The following is a 24,205-nucleotide window of genomic DNA, read 5'->3' as shown; positions in this document are numbered from 1 at the left end:
GACATTATTTGGGTAAGAATATAAGGGCTGTTTTGGGAATGTTTTCTATTAATTTGTAGACCTAGATTAGGCTGGAGATATAGGTGAGGTCTTTCTGCATCACTTCAAAGTGGCATGGATATTAATAAAAATAATCTCCAAGGGTAGATTTTGATCAAACAAATCTATAAACCCTAAAAGATTTCATATGGGTTTTTAATAAGTTTATAATCTTTATACGTGCATTAACTTGAAGAACTATAGTAAGATTGTATGAGTTTTTTGTATATATGAATGATTTTCTGACTTCTATTTCCTTGATATTTACCTTCACCTTGCACCACATATTGTTATATAAAAACTACTACAGGTAGTCCTCTACTTACAACAGTTCATTTAGTGATACTTTGAAGTTACAATGGCACTGAAAAAAGTGACTTATATTTTTTTCATACTTATTACTGTTGCAGCATCCCCATGGTCAAGTAATTTACAATTGGATGCTTGACAACTCATTCATATTTATGCCAGTTGCAGGGTCCTGGGGTCATGTGACCATCTTTTGTGACACTCTGACAAGCAAAGTCAATGGGGAAGCCAGATTTATTTATAACCGGGTTACTATCATATCAACTGCAGTGATTCACTTAACAACTGAGGCAAGAAAGATTGTAAAATAGGGCAAAATTCACTTAACAAATGTTTCACTTAGCAACATAAATTTTGGATTCGGTTGTGGTCGTAAGTTGAGGACCACTTGTATTTGATGAGGATTGTAAAAAATGAATAAGATGTTATGGGGTCAATATTTAAATTTAGCATTGGATTACAATAATTCTTTTTATGTGAAGCATGAAATCACCTTTGGGAAACTCTAAAGAAGAGATTAGGAATAGATGTTCACTGAGAAAATCTATTTATTTGGTTGCTAGAAGTTGAAAATGACATAATGGCACATAATCAATTCATAATATACATCAGTCTTTTTTTCTTATTTTAGGCAAAACCCAGTTTTTTATCTAAAGATGTACTTTATTATTATTTATTATCTATATCTAAAGATTTTGAAATTGTCGCCTTCTGTTTGCATGACTTTTTCCTTGAAGGCCTACTGAACTCTTCAGGAGCTGCAATGCCCAGTCAGATCAAGGAGCTATGAATGATATGAGACTTTGGGAAAAAGGAAGCATTAAGATGCCTTTTATAAATATACCTGTACTTGATATTAAGAAATGCCAACCAGAAATGTGGAAGGCAGTTGCTTGTTCACTGCAAATTAAACCGTGTCATAGTAAATCTAGAGGAAGTATTATTTGCAAGTAAGTAGATTTTTAGCATTTAATAGCTACCTTCAGGCATTTTTCTTAATGTTAAAACTAGATAGCAAAAGAGGTTCCATGTACATCCATACCTTCAGCTGAAAAATGTAGAGGAAAATATGCTAATGTGTCATATCTCATAAAAGTCTGTGTTCATTTTCAGGCTAATGTAAGGGCAGCTGTCATTCAGAATTTTCAGCTGATTATGTGAAGGTCTTGAGAGAATGTTGGGGAAAACCACTGTGTGGTTCTTCATTCCCTTTTTTTCTTTAAACTTTCAGATGATTACATGGAGAGGGTTAACTTTAGTAGGTTTTCAGTTGGATATGCATGTAGAAAAAAGAAAATTAAATGACAGTAGTATTTTAAAAATTATATTTTCAGTAACAAAATGAAGAAAGCATAAAGCAAAACTGAAATTAGAACTAATTAGCGCATTTCCAACAAAGCTTTCACATTTTGTTCTAGAACGGATCCAAAATTATTCTTATTTAATAAAGTATGTTTTTACCATCAGTTAAAAAACATATACCAAGGGAAGCAACTATGTGATATATTTGGAAATTTAAACAATTGATTTCAAACATTTGTGCAAGTCAGCGTTATTAAACCAAGTTCAGGTTTGATTTGATTTTCAGATAAGATGGCTAGAAAATTACGTTTTTACAGATTTTTTTTTTTTTACTAAATTGTGTATACCTAATGTATTATATAATTGAATAGGGTCTAGTCAGGTTTTGCTGCGCAAATCCAAACCCCATGAAATTGTGGAGAGGAATAAGCCTATAGACAATCATAATAATGTTCTATGCCACTGTTGGTGAACCTTCTCAGCACTGAGTGCCAAAATGGGAGTACACGCACACACACTGGAAATCAGAAGAGCAGCTCTCTGGTGCACACGCACAGGAGTGCCGGAAACCGGCGCATATGAAGTCCAGCTGACTGGCACCACATACATGCTGGGGAGCTGCGCTTGCAGTTTCTGGCGCTCCCATGTGCACAAAGACCAGCTGGCTGTGCGTGCCAGAACTCAGAAGAGCAACAGGCAACGGCTAGCGTACCCGAAGAAATGGCTCTACGTGCCACTTCTGGCACGGGTGCCATAGGCTTGCCATCGTGGTTCTATGCAACGTACATAAAATACTTTGGCTGAGCTTCTATTCTGCTTAGTGGTGAATTCCTTTCAGCATAATTTGTGGACAAATTCAAGAACAGTAAGGGACCCATAATCTGAGAGTTCATCCAAGATGTTTTTAATTGGGGAAATAGCAATAAAAAAAATGAACTGGCAGAATTTATACATATTTGTATTCAGAATGAAGTTATTGGATCCCTCTGCCTTTATAATTTTCACCACAAGGCAAGATGGGCGGTAAATAAATCTAATAAGTAAAATAATTTTAATGAAGTTCCACATGTGATGTGATAATGCAAAGTTCACTGCTTATGTAAGAGTTCAAGATTCATGCTATATCGTAATTTATTGTAGAATAAATAATTTAAGTTACTAAATGCATTAATAGTATTTTAGGCAAACATAATTACACACCATATTCTATAGGGCTGTGAAAATCTTCAGAAAGAGGTGCTTTGGAACACATGGAAAGGCCTACAAATTTGTTTTCTAGCATTTAATTAGTTGTGTCTTTTTTCAGACTTGTGTGGCTGCTATGGAAGGATTTTTAAAAATTGTGTGATTCCATACATTCCAAAACACCACTTTCACATGATTTACAGAGATCTAATATTACATATTGATATATGTTTGTAAAATTGTATGTTATTTTTATATGTGCACCTGTACTTTCTTTTTAGTTTCAAATACTGTGCACATATATAATGTGCAAACATTTTGTTTTATTGAAGGTCAGATTGTGTAGAAATTCTCAAAAAATGTGGAGACTTAAGCAAATTTCCTGAGGGACATATGGCTGAAAGCATCTGTGAACTTTTATCTCCAGCTGATGATTTGGAGACTTGCATACCTTTAGATACCTACCTTCGTAAGTACTGAAGAATAGGCCCAGTGAAACAACTTTAGAATTTAAAGCAGTTCATTTCTAGGCTTGACCAAAAAATGATGTGGACAAAAGCCTTGAGATAATTATACTCTATAATTATTTTATTGTCATTCAGTTTAATTGCCTTGTAATATTGCCATCTTTGTGATCGCAGAATTGCTGGTCCTTCACAGTGGTCACACTTAGTCTTTTTAATTCCATGCAGATTTCTGATCTAAACATCTCAGAAGTGGTATTTTAATTGGCAGTCTTTCACCTTGTCTATATTGTACTTCCTTTTAAGTATAGTCATCATAATTTGTTCCTACTTTTTTGCAACAGTGATATTATGATTGGTTCTTTTTTCTGGAGCTTTTTAATGTTCCTTCTCTGTTTAGGTTTTCTAGACTATAGTATAATTTATTTATTTGGCAGACTCTTCCAAAATTTCTTCCCCAAATTTTGATTTCCCAAGCATTCAGCACACTATTATTCCAGCCTATTTTATCTTCTGTCTCTTACATTTCATGGCACCCATTACCTCAGTAACTTATTTCTTTTAAGAGGGATGTATTCAGACTTCACTCTTGCTGAGAATTCCTGACTCTTAGGAATGTAACTGACATTATGATACAAGATTTGGCTCAGAGTTCATCTATAATATTAAGATAAATGTCATCTTCCTTTTCTGTTACAGTGATTATTTCTATTTTTCAAGTGCACAGCAATAAGGTCAAATTCATAGTGGTCTTGGAAGTGGCAATTGTCACCTTCTAACAGGTGACAGATATACAACATAGTTGGAAGGGATCTTTTGGTCAAACCCCTGCTCAAGCAGGAGATCCTATACCGTGTACCAGAGGTGGGAAACAATGGTCCTTTTATGACTTGTGGGTTTCAATTCCCACAATTCCTGAGCCAATGCTGGTTCAGGAATTCTGGGAGTTGAGGTCGACAAGTCATAAAGGGGAGATTGTTCCCACTTCTGCCCTATACCATTCCAGACAATGGCTGTCCAATCTCTTCTTTAAAACCTCCAGTGATCAAGTAGAAGTGGTTCTTGACTTACAACAATTCATTTAGTAACTCTTTCAGACTTGTATGGCAGCTATGGGAGGATTTTTAAAGATTGTGTGGTTCCATACATTCCAAAACGCCTCTTTCATGTGATTTACAGAGACCTAATGTTACATATTGATATTTGTTTGTAAAATTTTATGTTATTTTTATATGTGCACCTGTATGCTTTTCTTTTTAGTTTCAAATACTGTGCACGTACATAATGTGCAAACATTTTGTTTTCTTGAAGATCAGATTGGGCCATGATGTATACTGTACTGTATCTCAATGCACTTTTTTAAAGGCTGGAGCTTCAAGCTCACGGTCATTGTTATCATCTTAATTTGACACTCTACTTCAGAGAGATGCCTTTGCATATGGGAGTATATATAGATAGCCATCTACTTATTATCATAATTGAGACCTGCATTTCTGTTGTAAAGTAGGGATTATTAAGTGTGTCATGTCCAATTTTACAGGCTTTTTGCTACAGTTGACAAATAATTGCAATAGTTGTGAATCATGTGGTCATTAAATAAATTTGGATTTCCCCATTGACTTTACTTGCTAAAATCTGGCTGGAAAGGTTGCAAATGGCAATCATATGGCCCAGAGATGCTGCAACTGTTATAAATACAATAAAATGGCTTTTTTTAATCAGATGCCCCTCAACTATTTTGGGAATAAAAGTTCAAGATTAGAGTTCATATTGATTAAAAAATGTAGGACCTGAAGACTTCTGTAGGAGGCACCAGGATGGGGAAGATTGATTTGAACAGTTACTAACTCATTCCTCCTTTTGTCTGGCAATTCTTTTTACTCTTTTCAGTGAGCAGTTAAAACAGTGAGTAGTTTCCTTTATATAAACCAAGTTAATTATTTGTATAAAGGAAATCTTATTAACCTTAACTCTACTTCTAGTACTTCAGTGTTGTTTTGCTTTTTGTTGTATAAGTGATGGAGGTTTTTTTTTTTTTTTACAATATATCTATGTGGTTACTACCCATAAATGAAAATCAGTTATTGGGTTTGCCTTCTTTAATTGTGACATCACCAAAACCTCATATAAACATTTAAACTAAATCTATAGTGATAGCTCCATGCAGCTGTGATAGGACCAGAAGGCAAATTGAGAGTGTTGAGAAAAAAATTAGTGTCATCTTGTAGCTTTACTAGATAAATTTCAATGCAATACCCAACAAGTTTTATTAAATGATTGCACATTCATTGGCAAATCAGAAATTCAAAGTAATTCTAATCAGGTCTGTATTATTGTATTGCATTGAGTAGTCAGTATTGCTCATACATAAATAAGGGGCAAGATCAGATGTGGGATTCAGCCAGTTTGGACTGGTTCAGGTGAACCGATTGTTAAGATTTTGTGCAGTTCGCAGAATCGGTTAATTGCATCACTAGCTGGCCCTGCCCACAATGCCTCCCCCATCTTGCCTCACCCACCTTGGCTGGTAGCTAGAGACACGCCCACGCTGAACTACTCACTGGCTTCTTTGCTCGCTCGCTTGCCCAGACCATGCAGCCCAGCTGATCTCTGTGCCTCACCTGCTTGCCTGCCTTTGCCACAGCCTACCACGCTGGCCACACAGCCCAGCTGATCTCTGCACCTTGTCCATTCTGCTCATCGCAGCTGCCCACAAAAATAAGGCGCTTCACTGAAGGGTCACCTCGGGGTGGACACAGCAAGGCTTGGCCATCTTTTGGGCCTGGCTCTCACCATCCTTCCACCCACATGCTGCCCACTCACCCTTCGCCTCTAGTTGGAGGATATGCCAATTCCTGCCTCTGGTCTTCCCTGGAGCCTCCCCCCTTCATTCCACCTGCTTGCCCTTCACCTTGGGTTGGGGAATGCACAGTTCCTGCCTTTCTAAAGGGACACCTCCCCATCACCGCTCGCTTGCTCCTGCATGTTTCCACCACAATGTCACCCTTTGCCAAATTGGCTTGCTTATCTCCACGGCATTTCCCCTTCTTCAGAGGATTTTTACTCACTCTCCCTGCTTCTTCCCTCACAACCACCTCTTTCTTCATCCCACAACCTTACCTTCCTCCCCTGGCTGATGGCAAAGGGGAAGGTGAACCAGGGCTGAGCTGTCGCTGCTCGGATCCCTGCCTGAATTCTCTACAGCTGCTGGGCCTTGCCTACCATGGGTTGATGAGCGACCAGGAAATAATGACTACACAGCCCAAATTTCCCTCTGCCAGCTGCCCCTACCTTCACCCACCTGCCAGCCTGTGTGCTTCAACTGAGCACAGGCTGCTGCTGTGAGAATGATGTGAACTGCATGCACTGGAAGGTAAGGCTGACGGCGGCGAAGGAAGATCCGCTCCAGGCTTGATGCGTTCAGCTGAAGGGCTGCCTTGGTGGGGGGGAACACAGTGAGACTCAGCTGCCTTTCAGGCCCAGCTTCAGCTTCCATGGGGCCTCTGGGTGGGAAGCCTGAGAGAAAATTCCTCCTCCAACGGCCACCCACTCACTTGTCTGCTGGCCGGGCTGGCCTGGAAGTGGAATGTCCTCTTGTCGCAGGCTGGCTGCAGGGCATGAGGTGGATGGGTGGGTGAGTAGGCAGAGGGCTAGAGCAGGGCCCAAAAGGAGGCCGAGACTCGACGTGGCTTCCCCCCGAGGCAGTCTTTCAGTTGAGCGCAGCAAGCCTGGAGCGAATCTTCCTTCCTCATCATCAGCCTTACCTTCCAGTCCATGGACTCGCATTGTTCTCATAGTGGTGGCCCATGCTCAGCCAAAGTGTGCGGGCCAGTGGGCAAGGGAAGGGCAGGGGCAGCTGACAGAGGGGCAATACAAGCGGCATAGCCTCATACTCTCTGGTTGCCTCTCATCCCCCGCCCTCTGGCAGATGAAGCCCAGCATTTGTGGAGAATCCAGGTGGGGAATGACATGGGGGGGAGCCGAGCGGCAACGGCTCATCCCTGGCTCACTTTCCGCTCTGCCACCAGCCACAGGAGGAAGGGAACGTTGCAAGTCGCAGCCAACTGGGAAAGCCAAACAGTTGTCCAGCTCAGAGCTGCCAGTGGTGTGGGTGAAACTGCAGCACATGTCTCATTTGAAGTTCCCAGCCTTTTGTTTGAAAAATCTCCCAAATGAGGGAGGGGAGGAAGTCTTGTCCCTGGCCCTTTTGTTGGACCTGGAAGCCTTGCCTGATGGTCTTTCCAGGCAACATAGGGCTGGGTGTGATTGTCCCTTTGCACCCAGTCCCTGGGAGACTGGCCAGGAGCACCTTGCAGGCTTGAGCTAGACAGGCTTGCGAGGCGATGGGGGCTACCTGTGCTGGGATGAAATTGGGGCTGCCCAGGCGGCTTTAAAATTAAATGCTTCCTTTTCTTGCAAGTACATACAAACATCATTAAAGGGAGAAACAATGAGTGAAGGAGAAGGGAAGTTCTGTAACCAGAAAAACTGAGAATGAAAACAATGTATTCAACTTAAATTAGAAGTGGTTCTTTGTAAAGGATCTGTGAAAGTTTTGGAATATTGCAATTAGGTCCAAGGGAAAAAATATAGCAGAAAGATGTAATTAAAAGAGAAGAGAAAGAATGGTAAAACATCCACTAACTGGCTGAAAATCCCTCTGAAAATCCATTTGAAAATCCCTTTCAGATGTGTTTTCATTTACAATGGATTGGAAATATTTGCTTGACTATATGCTTTAATGTTCAAAAATAATCTATCAGTATAAGTAGAGATGTATTCTTCAAACTTTAGTGCATTTTGCAAAAACCATTGTACTAAACTGAATGCCACTATAGAACATTTCTCACCAAAAATGCAATTTAATGGAGAGTAAAGTAACATTTTACACTTAGGCAACAAAAAAACCAAATACACAGGTATAGAATAGGTGGATCAACTAGGAGTATCTGTGAGACAGTTCTGTTAGATGGAAACTTATCAAACAGATCCAACCTAGAAATAAGAAGAAATTTCCTGACAGCGCAAACAATGAATCAGGAATGGAATCCCTTCAGAAGCTGTGGATATATAATCACTGGAGGTTTTTAAGAAAAAATATGTCCATAATAGTATAGATCTCATGCCTGAGCAAGGGGGGTGAAATAGAAAACCTCCCAGGCCCCTTCCAACTCTGTTATTTTTTATAAATATATCCATTCAGTCTTACCAAAAGAATGGTGATAAACAATACTTGGAAATATATATCAGGTCTTGTGATAGCAAAATCTCATCTTATTGGCTAGTATCAAGGGGAAGATGATTTTGAAAAAACTTTCTCTCTCACCATAACATGCAAAACAAGGCGAGAGTGTCTGGAAGGGACCAGGAAAGGAGCCCCTCAATGTGAGTGATATCTGGTTGGCCACACCCACCCAGTCACATGACCATCCAGCTATGCCTACCCAGCAGTCATTAGGGCAGAGAAATTGTTGTTAAATTATTTGAATACCACCACTGGGCAAGACTTACAATTTAAAACATCTTTAATAAGATAATACATTGTAATAATAATAATAATAATAATAATAATAATAATAATAATAATATGACTTAACAATAGTTGAAAAGAAAAAGGTTTGGTTCATTGACATTGCAATACCTGGTGATGCACGAATTGAAGACACGCAGCAAGAAAAAAATCACAAAATATTGGAACTTACAAATTGAAGTTGAGCGACTTTGGAAAAAGAAATTGTGTGTTATCCCAATTGTAATTGGAGCCCTTGGAACAATTTCTAAAGGGCTTCCTCGCTATTTGGAAATTCAGAATTTATCAGACTTGAATACCCAGATTCTACAAAAAACCACCCACCCTACTTGGAACAGCTTATATCCTCCAACACTACCTTAACAGTTCCTAAGTCCTTGATTAGGACTGGAGCTGTTGAGCTACTAATTAGCCCCAAAGGGTGTGAATCTCACTAAAGATTAAACAACAACAATAATAACATTTCATATAAATATTATTGTTATGCATAATAATTTTGTTACAGTGCAAAAAAAAACCAGCCAAAATCAGGTTTTACATTTGCAATATATTTCCTGTAAATATCAAAATAAGATTAATCTTTTTCTGTGGATTACTTTATTAATAATGGATATCTGGCATAACTAGTTAGTGGCTGAGAATTATCTTGGTGTTCTACATCTGTGGATTGGGAAGGTGATGGGAACGGAAGGAGAGTCGAGCGAGGAGTTAATAGCTTTAAAGTGCTTTCCTTCTTTTTCTTCATGTGTTTCATAACACTTCCAAGATTTCATGTATTTTCCAGTGTAACTTTCCAAAAGTTCTGCATTTGGATTCCTAATTTTGACAAATTTTTATTAATCTTCAGGAAACATTAAACTGTCAGCCAAGTTTTCACACTGAACTTTTTGGACTGAGAAACTCCTTCTCCTTCTTACAATCCCTTCCATTTCTTATTTCAGTTCAATTAAATCTTCATTTGAAAACTCTCACTCAGTTATGATATCTCTTTTTTTTCACATCTTCATCTTCAAATGTAAATCAAGGAATTTGTGAAGGTCAAAAACTTCAGTATGGATGAACCAAAAATATTGACAAAAATAGGTCAACAGGATGGGGAAAATTAGATCAGAAAATAAAGGATTTGAGACTTTGGTAGTTGTAACTGAAATTGGAAGTTATGAAAGTAAATATTTAAAAACTAAATAGGAAGGATAGGAAGTTTTGAGAATTGTATTTCAGATTGTTTGTGTCTTTGATATATATGGTTATGTTTGGTTATATGTTTGGTTATAATGGCTTATGTTGTATAATTTTAGTGTTAATTTCAAAGACAAAAATATTGGTTTGAAGAATAGAGGATATAGAAACAATCTCTTTTTGAGAAAGCAGGACAGAATTTAAGGGTTTCAAATTACTATAGTTGGTAGCATAATCAGCTAAATATTTATATTGGATTTGACATTTTTATCCACTTATCAAGGATTTTATCTACTTAACAAATCTAACTACCTTTTGCAATTGACTATGATTTTATCAACACTGAATATGTTCAAGTGATGCTCTAATTATTTGGGATTGCACACAAGGAACCTGCACTATTTTGAAAGCTTTGCTTTCTTTTGCCACATTCTATTTCAATTTTCAGGTCTTTCTATTTTGTGATTGCCTGTATTTTTCTTTAGAGTAAAATTGCTCACTCATAGAGTTGCTTCCAGGTCCCTTATTCTTGATTGTTCCCTTCTGAACATCCTCCAGTTTGAGGCATCCATGTTAAGATATAACATCTCTGCAAATTGCTGTAAAATTTAAAAAGCAAATACAAAATTAAATAATATACTCATGGGAAACAACTGAGACAGAACTAAAATTCATATTAGGAACTGAGATTTGATTATGGTTACAAATGGGCACTAGAGGAAACTAAAGAACTGGCACAAAAAAGTTAAAATGGCTAAACTGGGTATTTCTTAAAGAGTTTTTTGATAACTGTGCTAAGATATTAACAACTAATATTTCAGAAAGGTACAGATTTCAATGAATAAATCTTTAGAAGGTTTTGAGATAATCTTTTATCTAAACATAAACATTTTAGAGTTTGAAAGCATGGATGATAACAAAGTTGAGATTATCACAATAAAAATATAAGAGAGAGGGAGAGAGAGAGAGAGAAAAGAAACAAATCAAGAAAAGCATTTGTATATGGAACAGTCATGACAAGAAATTCTGGACAATGCCTTTTTATGAAAGTTACAAAATATTAGAAAACAGGCATAGAATAAAAGAAAAAAACTTTAAAGATTTATCTTGAATGATCAAAATTAATGAAAGTTCAAATCCTGTGATGCCATTGGAAGGATTTAAAGGTAAAACTTGTGAACTAGAAAAACAAGGAACATAAATTTGGACTATTTTATTAGGGATCAATTATTTGTTTAATATTTCTTATAACCCAGGACTGAAAAGTTGACAATTTCTGGATTGTGTTTGGATAAAGTTAGACTTTTTATTTGTGACTTTAAAAGAAAGTGAAAAATTATGTATTTAGTTATTTTTTATTTTATTTATTTATTTTTGTCAATTGCTTACAAGATAATAGGTATAAGTAAAAACATAGTTATGAATACATGGATACATATAAGAAAAATAAAAAATAAAAGAAACAATAGGACAGGGATAGTAGGCACGTTGGTGCGCTTATGCACACTCCCTACAGACCTCCTAGGAAGGGGTGAGGTCAATAGTAGACAGTCTAAGGTTAAAGTTTTTGGGGTTTGGGGAAGAAACCACAGAGTCATGTAGAGTATTCCAGACATTGACCACTCTGTTGCTGAAGTTATATTTCCTGCAATCAAGTTTGGTGAGATTAACCTTGAGTTTGTATCTATTGTTTGCTCTTGTGTTGTTATTGTTGAAGCTGAAGTATTCATTGACAGGCAGGACATTGCAATGTATGATTTTATATACTATACTTAGATCGGATCGAAGGCGGCATAGTTGTAAGTTTTCTAGGTCTAGAATTTCGAGTTTGGTGGCATCAGGTATTCTGCAATGAGTAGAGGAGTGGAGAACTCTTCTTGTGAAATAGTTCTGGACTTTCTCAACTGTGTTAATATCAGATACGTAATGTGGGTTCCAGGCTGATGAGCTGTATTGGTCTAGCAAATGTTTTGCATGCTCTAGTTATTAGTGTAATATTACCAGAGAAAAAGCTATGTAAGATTAGGTTAACAACTCTTAACACCTTTTTGGCTATTTAGTTACAGTGGGCTCTAGCACTTAGATCATTAGAGATGAGTACTCCAAGATCCTTGACAGAGTTTGGATCATCAACAAGGTCTTGACTATTCAGGTTATGTTAGCTAATGCTCATTGTGATGAAGGTTGGAAGTCACTTTTTTATAATTGACTTTGTTGCCTTTTTCTTTTCTACTTTCTCTCCCCCCCCCCCATCTTCTGAACTTATTTTTCTTCTTGTTTCATTCTATTAGTTTTTACCATGTTTATGAAAAACCAAAATAAAATTAAAACAAAAACATTAAGAGTTTGACAATAAAGACGATAAAGACAACGACTGATGAAATAAACTATGGGAAAAGTAATTTAAGAGATTTAAAAATGGAATTGGATAACCTAGAAGATATTTTTGAAAGGGAGATAGGAGTTTGGGTGGATACTCTGGAGACTTGGCAGCCTAGGAAGATAGAGATGGGATAAATATTCAGTCTGAATGGTGAAGATACAGATGTTGATAGAGACAAAGATCCAAGAGAGGAGTATGGGAGGCAAGCCAAAAAACGAATAAGAATTGAAGTATTACAAACAGATAAGAGATTATTATTACCTTTATTGTCAGACAACTTGTGTACAATGAGATTGGCTGAGCTTCCCTTCATGCACACACCCCAACACAACTCACAATGAGGACAGTCGTCCCTAACCCAACCCCAATCTTATTATACTATGTGACCTGTTGCTCAACCCGCAAGTCTATCATACTATGTTGACATGAAGTTATTTTCCATTCAGAAGTCTGATACCCCACGGGTAGAAACTGTTCTTCAGCCTGTTGGTGCGGCTGGTTATGCTTCTATATCTCCTACCCGATGGTAGGAGAGTGAAAAAGTGCTGACTTGGGGTATGAGTCAGTGGCAGGATTCAAAAAATTTTATGACCGGTTCTGTGGCGTGACTTGGTGGGCGTGGCAGGGGAAGGATACTGTAAAATCTCCAGTCAGAGGTGGTATTTGCCGGTTTTCCGAACTACTCAAAATTTCCGTTACCGGTTCTCCAGAACTGGTCAGAATCTGCTGAATACTACCTCTAGTGTGAGTCATCCCTGAGAATTTTCCTCACTCTTCTGAGGCAGCTAGTCCTAGCGATGATGGATAGAAAGGAATTATTATATATATATATATATTTCTTTTTTTCTAATATGATAATGGCCTGATTAGAAATTTGAATAGAGGTAGGAATAAGAATGCACACCTTTATATGAATCAGTAGTTAGATGGAAAGATTGGAGGTTGAAAGATGGTATTATTATGTATGCTTAAGTAATAGAAAGACTACTTGAATCACATATTGTATTGTGACTTTGAACAACCAAATAATGAAGGACTATGTCTTAATATAAACATGTGTTTATATTAATACTAATATTATACTAGGATTAGCAATGGTGACCTGATTAGAAGCTAGAACAGAGGTAGAAATAAGACATAGGGGAAATATTAACAGATATAAAAATAACAGAATATAAGTAATAATTTATGGAAAAGATCAGAGGTTGAAAGGTTGTATTACTATGTATATTTATAATATCATTGGCATTAAAATGGAATATTGAAATATTGAATAACTACACTAAAAAGTATTATATAAGTTTGATTAATATAAAAACTATTATGGTTATCATTAATGCTGTTTGTATCAAAATGAATTACTCCCAGAGGCTACACTGTTCATGTATTGATATTGAAGTATACTTAAAAATAAAAATCCAATAAAACTTGGGGGGAAAAAAACCTAAGAGTTTAGGAAGAGTCTATGGATGGAAATCCTAAAGGGGAAAACAACTAAAGATACTTGGAAAAATTTGAAAAATGAAATTATAAAAGCTCAATCTAGCATAGTACCACAGATAAAGAAAACAGGAGATGTCAAACAAAACCAGCAAGATAGCATAAAGAATCTCTGACAAACTCAGAAAAGGGGGACAAGTATTAAAAAGTGGAAAGAGGGGCAATAAAGCAATGCCAGCAAAATGTCTAAATCAGCAATGACAAAGGCAGGAATGCTAAGGCTGTGAACTAAGACTTGTAACAAATTCTAAAAGTATTTTTTACAAGTTTAAATATGTAAGAAACAAGAAAAAATTCAAGAAAACAATTGATCTAATGGGAGAATATGACAAGGAGGTTATAGGCACCAAGGAGATAGCAGAATTATATATATATATATATAAGTGCATTATAGTTCTGCTTTTAATCGAGACCAGAATATCATTTTCCGGATGATATTTCTCTTCCTGATTACATTTGCCCATCCCGTCACCTCTGTCAGAAAAGATATGCTGCAGGTCCTGTCATTAAGGAGTTGCACCAGGCAGGACCTTGGACACAGATCTTTTCTGCTTTGTGAAACATCATTCCCCCTGAGATGAGGCTATCTGCATCCTTAGTAATCTTCTGAATATTGCTCAAAACATGACTGTATGAACAGGCTTGAGGATCTCAGGGAAATGATGAATCAATGCGATGGCTATATTGTCTGTTATACCTGAAGGTGTTGTTTTATTGTCTTTTAATAATACTGCTTTTTAAAAAAAATATGGAATATTTTTAATGTTTCTTTTTCCTGGTTTCTTTTTAATATGTGCTGCCCAGAATGGGATGGACAGCCACAAAAATATGATTGATTGATTAATTAGTTAATTAACTGATTAATGATAAATATAACCCCATTTGATAAGCACTTCAGAACATAACCTGGTTTAGATTGAAAAGTTGTTTCTTTAAAAAAATTGCTGAATTATTTTTTCTTTTAATAATGTGCACATTTTCACTTACTGAATAAAAATTATATATTAGCCTAAAAAATTAATACGAAGACAGTATTGATGTTCCCTACTTTTTTTGTTGTTTTTTTCAGGTCCAAGTACATTGGATAATATTGTAGAAGATGTTACACATCCCTGTAACCCAAATCCCTGTGCTGCAAATCAGTTGTGTGAAGTAAACAGAAAGGGATGTCAGCCTCTTGAACCTTGTCTTCCCTATTTTTGTATTCAGGGTAAGCCTTTTTAAAGGCTAAATAAATGCCATAGGATTCCTAATAACTTAACACTTGCCTTTCTTTGAAAATATTTTTTCTTCAAGGACACTGCAATTACAAAATATAATTTCACTTTACACTAAAACTGGAAAGGGAGGGTGATGAATCTGTAGAAACTTTAGAATCTAATCCCAAGCAGAAACCCCAAGTTAACCAATCAAACAAGCAGATAGGGTGTGCTGAGAAGTAAGAAGAACTCAAATATAAAATAGGAGATGAAGTAAATGCAGCTTCAGCATAAACAACTTGGATCAGGGCTATCTTAACATAGGGCTGATGGGCACTTGACCTTGGGCCCCACAAGCATAGGGACCCCATACTTATCTATGTATGTTAACCCTTCAATGCACCTTGTATCATATAAATACAGCAACATATTTATTACAATTTACTGCATTTTAAAATTAATACTAACATGCAAATATGTGTTTAATTTTATCAACCATTTACATTTTTATTCCTGTGAGTAGTTGTCATAGGGGCACCAGTACACTGCCTGGGGCTCATAATAGCAATAGCACTTAGACTTATATACCACTTTATAGTGCTTTACTGCCCTCTATGTGGTTTACAGAGTCAGCATATTTCCCCCAACAAAATAGCAACAACAACAACAATAATAATAATAATAGCTGACCAAAAGCTTACTTGGAATTGGCTAAAATCAGGAATACTGAAAAAAGAAACTGAAGGCTTTATTTTTGCTGCTCAAGAACAAGCCTTAGCCACAAATTGCATGAAGGCAAAGATTCAGCATGTCACCACCAACAGCAAATGCTGCTTCTATAATGAGAAAGATGAAACAGTTGACCATATAATGTGGATGCAACAAAATTTTACAAACTGATTACTTGGAACACCATAACCAAGTTGCTAAAATCATTCACTGGAAACTATGTCAAAATTTTGGATCTGAGTATAGTAACAACTACTGGGAACATCAGGTTGAGAATGTTCTGGAAAATGAAAAAGTCAAGAGCTTGTGGGAGTTCTGAATTCAGACAGACAGGCATTTGGCCCACAACACGCCTGACGTAACAATAGTTGAGAAGAAAAGGATTTGGTTCATTGACATCGCAATACCTGGTGATGCACTAATTGTAGACATGCGACAAGGAAAAAAATCACAAAGTATCGTGACTTACAAATTGAAGTTGAGCGACTTTGGAAAAAGAAATTGTATGTTATCCCAATTGTAATTGGAGCCCTTGGAGCAATACCTAAAGGGCTGCCTCGCTATTTGGAAATCCTGAATTTATCAGACCTGAATGTCCTGATTCTACAAAAAACCACCTTACTTGGAACAGCTTATATCCTCTGACGCTACCTGAACAGTTCCTAGGTCCTTGGGTAGGACCTGAGCTGTTGAGCTACCGAACAGCCCCAAAGGGTATGAATCTCACCAAAGATTAACCAATAACAACAACAATAATAATAATATAATAATAATGCTGTTAAGAGGGCCCTGTTATATATTAATGCTCAAAGTATGAAAAACAAACTTGAAGTTCTAGTATACAAGGGCAAGTACAATATTGTTGCTATTAGTGAAACTTGGTGGAATAAAATTAATGACTACAGTGTATTGCTGGAAGAATATAAATTGTTCAAAAGAAACAGACCTAACAAAAATATATATAAATGAGATATAAAATATGACAATGTGATTGTAATATAAGTAATGGCAACTATCAAAACTTTACAAAGATAATACTGAATTTGCAGTGAGGAAATATCAGAATGAGATACAGAATTACTGAAATTTCCACACTGGAATAATGGGTTGAAAAAGATGTCAGAATTCATAAAAATGGAAAATAGATCAGAGAAAAAACAACAAAAACTTTTCTCAGACTGGAAATTTTTATGGCCTTTTTGCTGAAAGAAGAAAAAATTGAAATGATGATTTATAGATCTGAAGATGATCTTGCTGTGAATATGTCTCTATTATTTAAGTGTAATGTTCCATGTGCCTGAGTAAACTGTAATCAATGAAAGTATAAACTGATTCTTAAATTTTAAGAGGTTACAATATATTTTTGTAATGTATTTATTCCTCCTAGAATTCATAGCTCACTAACATTTCTCTTTTCTGCACATTAACACAGGCTGCAAATTGGGTGAAGCCTCTGATTTTATTGTCCGTCAAGGTACACTCATCCAAGTACCATCTTCTGTTGGAGATGTCGGTTGCTATAAAATCTGCACATGTGGCCAGAATGGTTTGTTAGAAAACTGTATGGAAATGCATTGTATTGATCTCCAAAAGTCATGCATTGTTGGAGGGCAAAGAAAAAGTAAGCACTTGTACATGGGGTTGTTTTTATATCAAGGTTTAAAAATTTTGCAGATTACAAAACTAATTCTAATTGAAACAATGATCTCCTGTCTATTTTTCACAAATTTTCTATGTAAACAAATATTTGTTTTATGTATCATTCAGTTTTGCTGACATTATTTTCTACCAATTTGTTTATTTTTTGCAGAATTCTATAATACATCTAGTCCTCGACTTACAGCAGTTCTTTTAGAGATCATTTAAAGTAACAATGGCGCTGAAAAAAGTGACTTGTGACCACTTTCCCCACTTATTACTGTTCCACTATCCCCATAGTCACTTAATCAATCGGATGTTTGACAACTGGTTCATATTTATGCCAGTTACATTGTCCCGGAGTCATGTGACCATCTTTTGTGACTTAACAAGCAAAGTCATTGGGGAAGCCAGACTTAACAACCGCGTTATTAATTTAACAACTGCAGTCATTCACTTAACAAATGTGGGAAGAAAAATGTTAAAATGGGACAAACCTCACTTAACAAATTTCTCACTTAGGCAACATAGATTCTGGGCTCAATTGTGGTCATAAGTCAGTGACTTATGAACAAGATCTGTACCCAAGATAGTGTCTTCCAGGACTCATTGTTTAAATGGAGTCTTGTCTCTACCCCTCAGTGTGACTGTGGAGTTCCTTGACAAAATATCCGTCACATTGTGTCCAAATGTGCATCAAGAGCTTATACTAGCCCAATGTCTGATTTTTTTCAACATAGACTACCCTGTCCTTGAATGACTGGGTGAACTGTAACATTTGAACCAGTATAAGTCCATGTATTTGACATACATTAAATAAATAAGTCAGTGATTGCCTGTATTTACATAGTATGTAAATGATGTGTAGACTGATTTCATTTAAGCAAATGGAAGGTGTTAAAGTTAATCTAAATTGCAGTAAAATAAATCTTTGCAAATCATATTAAAAATTTCAATCAAAAAGATAATCAGTTAAATCTAGATAAAGCATGAGATTTTTTTTAAAAAAATTAGCTGCTAATCTGGAAACCCAATTATAATTCCATCCTGAACCATTTAAGCAGTTTGGGTTAGGCTGGTCACACCTTGTTGGTATGGTAGAATTACTGTGAAAAAAATGAGAAAATGCTATCTACACGACTGTGAACTCCTAGAGAAAACATAGGATATACACTGAATAAATTTTTTGGCTGCAAGGGCAGTATTTCATACTAATGTTGCATATATAGTTACATTTTAAATCCAGTATATAGTAATATATTTCTTTCATTTTAAGGCCATGGAACATCTTTTAATATAGACTGCAATGTCTGTTCATGTTTTTCTGGGAATTTGATATGCTCCACTCGTCAGTGTCTCAATGAATTAAGTTCAGATGATGAACGTCACCTATTTACAGGTAGTGTTTTTAAATTTTAAGAAATATTTAAACTTATCAAAAGCATTGTAATGCTGAACTTTGGTTTTCTGTGATGATATCTTGCCTAGATATTTCATGTGACAACTCTTTATAGTCTGTTTGCCTTTCGATTTATTTAGATTGCTGATACTGAAGCAAATGGTTTGGGTTATATTACAGATTGAATACAACATAAGAGTTAATTGAAATTCAAAACACACAGTTCAAGGTGCGGGGAGGGAGAATGTACGAACGTTAGGAAGCTGTTATGTATTTTTAAAAATTGGTTTAAAAAGATTTATACCACTTGATATTATTTTATATATAAATATAAAAATAAAAATTTATATATAAATATTTTATATATATATATATATATATATATATATATATATATATATATATATATATATATATATATATATATATATGGATCTTTGGTTGTTGGGTTTTCTCCGCGTAAGATTGAGTATCTAGGCAACGTTTCGATGAAGTCTCATTCATCATCTTCAGGCTTCTGTCTCCGGCTCTGTGCTTCTCAGAGTAATGTGAGATTGCAGCTGCTTCCTCCTTTTAACTGCCAGTGGGGTGGGACTTGATTGGGTGGGGCTTGGCTGTGTTCTGATTGGGTGGGGGTGTGTTCTCATTGGTAGGGGTTTGGCTGTGTTCTGATTGGTTGGGGGTTAGCCGTGTTCTGATTGGTTGGAGGCTAACCCCCAACCAATCAGAACACAGCCAAACCCCTACCAATGAGAACACACCCCACCCAATCAGAACACAGCCAAGCCTCACCCAATCAAGTCCCACCCCACTGGCAGTTAAAAGGAGGAAGCAGCTGCAATCTCACATTATTCTGAGAAGCACAGAGCCGGAGACAGAAGCCTGCGATGATGAATGAGACTTCATCAAACGTTGCCTAGATACTTCGAATCTTACGCGGGAGAAAACCCGAACAACCAAAGATCCACATACAAATACCTGCAGAACCTCAGAAAACAAATATATATATATATATATATATATATATATATATATATATATATATATATATATATATATATATATATATATAATTTTATATTTTCTCAAAAGAAAGATAATGCTGTATTTAAAATGGAAAGATTGGGCGGGCAGAAAAGCAGTTGTTTATACAAATAAAACTTTTGTACACAGTCCATCTTCCTCATATTTAAAAAGTAGTGTTTCCACTGAAATCAGTATTATAGATTTTTTCTCCATTGATAAATATAACATGTCCACATATGTTTGTGTACATTTGTATATTTATACATGCTGGCCAGGGCTTCACTTCAAAAAAAAGAGAAGAATGAAAATTAATATTACTTAAATTAAAATTCATTTCCTGCTAAATACATATGGTGTAAATTAAATGATCCTCACTTACAGTTGTAGATCAAAATAATTCTCTTTCCTCACAAACTATTGTTTTGTGTTCTCACACGTATAATCACACAGAAAAATATTTTTTTTTGCCTGCAACAAAAGTGGGCAAGTATAAATCTATCTGTCCTTACTCTGTGGCAGGTTTCCTTGAGTTCAGTATGCACAGGTTGATTTTGTTTCAGGGATGGATCTATTTAATTTGTATACCTTCCATAAACAATGATAGACTTAAAACCTTGAGAAATTGACTTGTTTTTTTCCTCCTGTTAGCAAAAATGGAATGGTTCAGGGCAGACTTTTGTGCTAGGCTACAAATATAAGAAATTTTTTCTTTCTTACTCTGTAGCACGTTTAATAGAATCTAATAGCTGTTGTTTCCAGATATGTATGATTGGTTTCTAGACTTCATCAATTGAGTATTTTCATTTTCAGAGTCCTCAATACATAAAGGAATCTTCCATTGTAGCTCTATCCTCTCTTTATATGAAAGATAAGTAGAAGCAGGGCTAATACACACATCCCATCCTACTTGAAACTTTCTGTTTCAGTCAAGTACTTTCATTATTTGCACGCAGTCCTTTATATTCATACAGTAGTCCTCGACTTACAACAGGCTGTTTAGTGACCATTTGATGTTATAAAAGTTACTTGAGATTTGGTTTCAAAGTAATGATGGCTGCAGCACCTCTGCAACCTTTCACTTTTATGACCAGTGCTGCCACTTACCTGTCACACCCTATTGGGTCCCTGCAACCTGTACCACCCAGTGCAGATCAAGTGGCTCTAATAGACGCAAATCTTACAAGCCTCTAGCTTCTTTCTCACCCAGCAAGCAAGAGGAGATCAGGGTATATGAAGTTTCTAAACTCGAACAGGGAAGGGGAGATCAGAGTAAATGGAATTTATAAACTCTGGCAAGGATGGGGAGATCAGGACAAATGGAGTTTGTAATCCTCCAGTAAACAAGAAGGGAACCCACCCACGGACTTCCAGGCCTTAAGCCTGCTCCAGGAAATCCCCATCTTACCTTTCTGTTTTTGCAGCTTCTGAGAAAGGCACCTGACCCAATACAGGATCAATTTCTTACAGACTCATGTCAAACTCCTGCTATTTAGCAATAGTTCTATTCTCCTGATACTATAGAATTTTTTTTTTTTTAAAGATGTGCCATAAACCGCAAAAACAAATGGAGCCTTCTTAAAAAATGGAGCATCTTAGAGATTGCTTTGCCTAATGAATGTCATGCATGTGACTATAATGGACAGGCTCCATTACAATTGTATTGTGAGGACTACCTGTATATTCATTCAACAGTGTCTACCTCTGTTATCATATTTTATCTAGTGTAAGATAATCATTCCCTTAGATAATTATTTAAAGGACAAACACCTCATCCTCCTTCAGAGAAAAATAATGAATGGATTTCTATAGCTGATGTAGATATAGTCAACATCCTAACCAACTTTTTAACTTTTTCAGGTCTGCCATGTAACTGCGCTGATCAGTTTGTCCCAGTATGTGGGCAGAATGGACGTACTTATCCAAGTGCATGTATAGCACGTTGTGTTGGACTACATGATAATCAGTTCGAATTTGGGTCCTGCATTTCTAAGGATCCTTGCAACTCTAATCCCTGCCCCAAAAATCAGAGGTAAACATTTAAGAAAATCTATGGAAATTATTTTGCTAGACCAGTTAACTTTATGTAAAATAAGTTTTATCTTAATTCTGGTTTATTGTTAACAGAAACACATGAATTGCAATAGTTTATATAATAGATATCAGTGTTATATAAATTATTACAAATATTTTATATCATTAATGTGTATTATTAAAACTTGAACTTTGAAAGAAAGATTCATGAAAATTTGATATTTAAATCCATGCTTTAATTAAAATGAAAAAAACTTTTAAAAGTTCTTAAACATAGCATATGCTTTGCTTTCATGAGTTTAAAGACTTGGAAATCAGGATTAAAAAGCCATTTCTTATGGAATGAATCTCTGGTCAAAGATCCAATTGTCTTCTTTAGTTTGACATTGTAGATAACTTTTCTATAGAAACTTTATTAAAAAGGAATCAATTTAAGTCATAATCTATTCCAACTCTTCCAGTATCTAATCACTACACCAAGTGGATGAAAGATATTATTAAAGTTCAGTTATCTAGATAGTATCCTAATGTCAAATTCAACAACTGAACTCCCAACAACCCTGTCCTGACAACCTGAGAATCACTCTATGTTCTGGTTTAGGTATCCCAATCAATTACAGTAGAAACTCCAGATAAAATTAGGAGGCAATCAAGAGTAGAATATTTTACCCCTGAGCAAAGTGTTGAGAGGCTAGGGAAGATCAAAAGTAGGGCTGTCAAACTCCCATAAATGTACTCGATAATCCTATTTGTTCCTTTGTAACTCCCCATATTTATGTACAGACATATAAATTTTCGTGATCCACAGTATGAGATGGAAAAATAAACAAACCTTCTCATTAATTTGTGGGTTATAAGAGCCAGTTTGGTTTAGTGATTAAAACATGGGCTTGAAACTGGGAGACCATGAGTTCTAATCCTGCCTTAGCCGTGAAAGCCAGCTGGGTCTTCATGGGCCAGTCACTGTCTCTCAGCTCAGCCCACCTCACAGGGCTAAATCTTACTTTCCCCCTTCCCTATGTTGAGCCACAGAACTTTTTCCCTACTTTTGTACTCCTCTGATGCAGCAATCATTTCCTTATCACAAGGAGGCCTGACAGTTTTCATATTCTGACCTATAACAACAGAAAGAAAATCTTGTAAAATTAATGGCTTTGGTGTTGATCAAGTTATAATTAAAATACTTACTGTCTCTTTTCAAACTTCAGATGTGTTTCAGCAGCTTCATAAGAATATGGTTCACCATTGAGTGCCTGGCTTGAAACTTACCTGTTCTTCTCTGAATAGGCCTTTGGTTTCAATTTATTCAGAAAATGTTGGATGTAGGTGTTTTGCATGCAATTTGCTTCTCACCATCAAAAGGCTGATTGGTCTCTAGTCAGCTGGATCCCTTATAAATAGGAATTATAATCATCAATCACCCATCTTTAGGGTTATGTCCTATTAAATCAATATTTGTGAAATGCAAGGTAAGAAAATCTGCTTACTTTGTGCAATTCTGTTTGAGTGATTCAGAGAAAATGCAATCCCTACTACTTTAAGGGATTCAGTCAGCTTAGCAGCTTTAGAGAAAAAGACTGGTGGCCAAACTTGTAGTGTAGTAAACTTTAAGGGTTAGTCATATTTGCTTGATTAGTCTCTAGGTAAATACCTCTGAAGTGTTTCTCCCATATTTGTATAGGGACTTGGTAGGATTTCTATAAGATTTTCCAAGACCCCTGTCTGTAAGTTGCCAAAGAGAACTTTGTGCCTTAACTGAAATATGTAAGCATTGATAGCAGTCTCTGATGGCTTTATTTTATGTTATTATTTTCTTTTCTTTTTAAGGGGACCTTATATTATTGTTTAAGATTGCTTAAAAATTGAGACTATTTTAGTCTGTATAATTTGTAAACTTTCCTAAAATCTCTGTTAAATTGTTTTTGCATTTCCAGTCAAACTTTAATTGGTATTTGTTGGCATTATTCAGTACAAATGTCAGTACAACTTACCTTTGAACTGATTTATGGAGTAATTGAAAATTACTAGTGAGCTCTTCATACAACACCATGTAATGGGCCTCCATTCATGCTTTTGTAAAATGGGGGTGGGATTAAAACCATTCAGCTACCATATCCATATATTTTTATTCCATCTGACTTTGATGGTAGCATTTGTATTCTCCAAGGTTGGAGGAAATCTTCCCTCTGTTTTCTAGTCTCACAGTTAAGTCTAGTTTTAGTACTATAGGATGTTTAAATGGTCATCCACTAGGAGTCCAAGTTCCCATTCAGTTACTGTTTTTGAGCAAGG

At 36.0% G+C, this 24,205-nt stretch overlaps 1 protein-coding gene across 2 annotated transcripts in view; it reads left to right on the top strand.

The window, feature by feature from the left end:
- Nucleotides 1–24,205, top strand: part of RECK (reversion inducing cysteine rich protein with kazal motifs) — a 113,198-nt gene that overhangs the window by 61,806 nt on the left and 27,187 nt on the right. For both annotated transcript variants that reach the window (XM_026702350.2, XM_087917685.1), the window contains 6 exons: nt 1,086–1,298; nt 3,168–3,304; nt 14,961–15,101; nt 17,252–17,440; nt 18,734–18,856; nt 21,740–21,911. In XM_026702350.2, the coding sequence (XP_026558135.2) occupies nt 1,086–1,298; nt 3,168–3,304; nt 14,961–15,101; nt 17,252–17,440; nt 18,734–18,856; nt 21,740–21,911 (975 nt within the window). The remainder of the gene's footprint in view (nt 1–1,085; nt 1,299–3,167; nt 3,305–14,960; nt 15,102–17,251; nt 17,441–18,733; nt 18,857–21,739; nt 21,912–24,205) is intronic.

The sequence above is a fragment of the Pseudonaja textilis genome, chromosome Z, assembly GCF_049901715.1.
Source record: "Pseudonaja textilis isolate UNSWEBS1 chromosome Z, rPseTex1.2, whole genome shotgun sequence".
NCBI lineage: Eukaryota > Metazoa > Chordata > Lepidosauria > Squamata > Elapidae > Pseudonaja > Pseudonaja textilis.
Note: the sequence above shows the minus strand (reverse complement) of the source record. Positions and strands in the feature narration are given on the sequence as shown.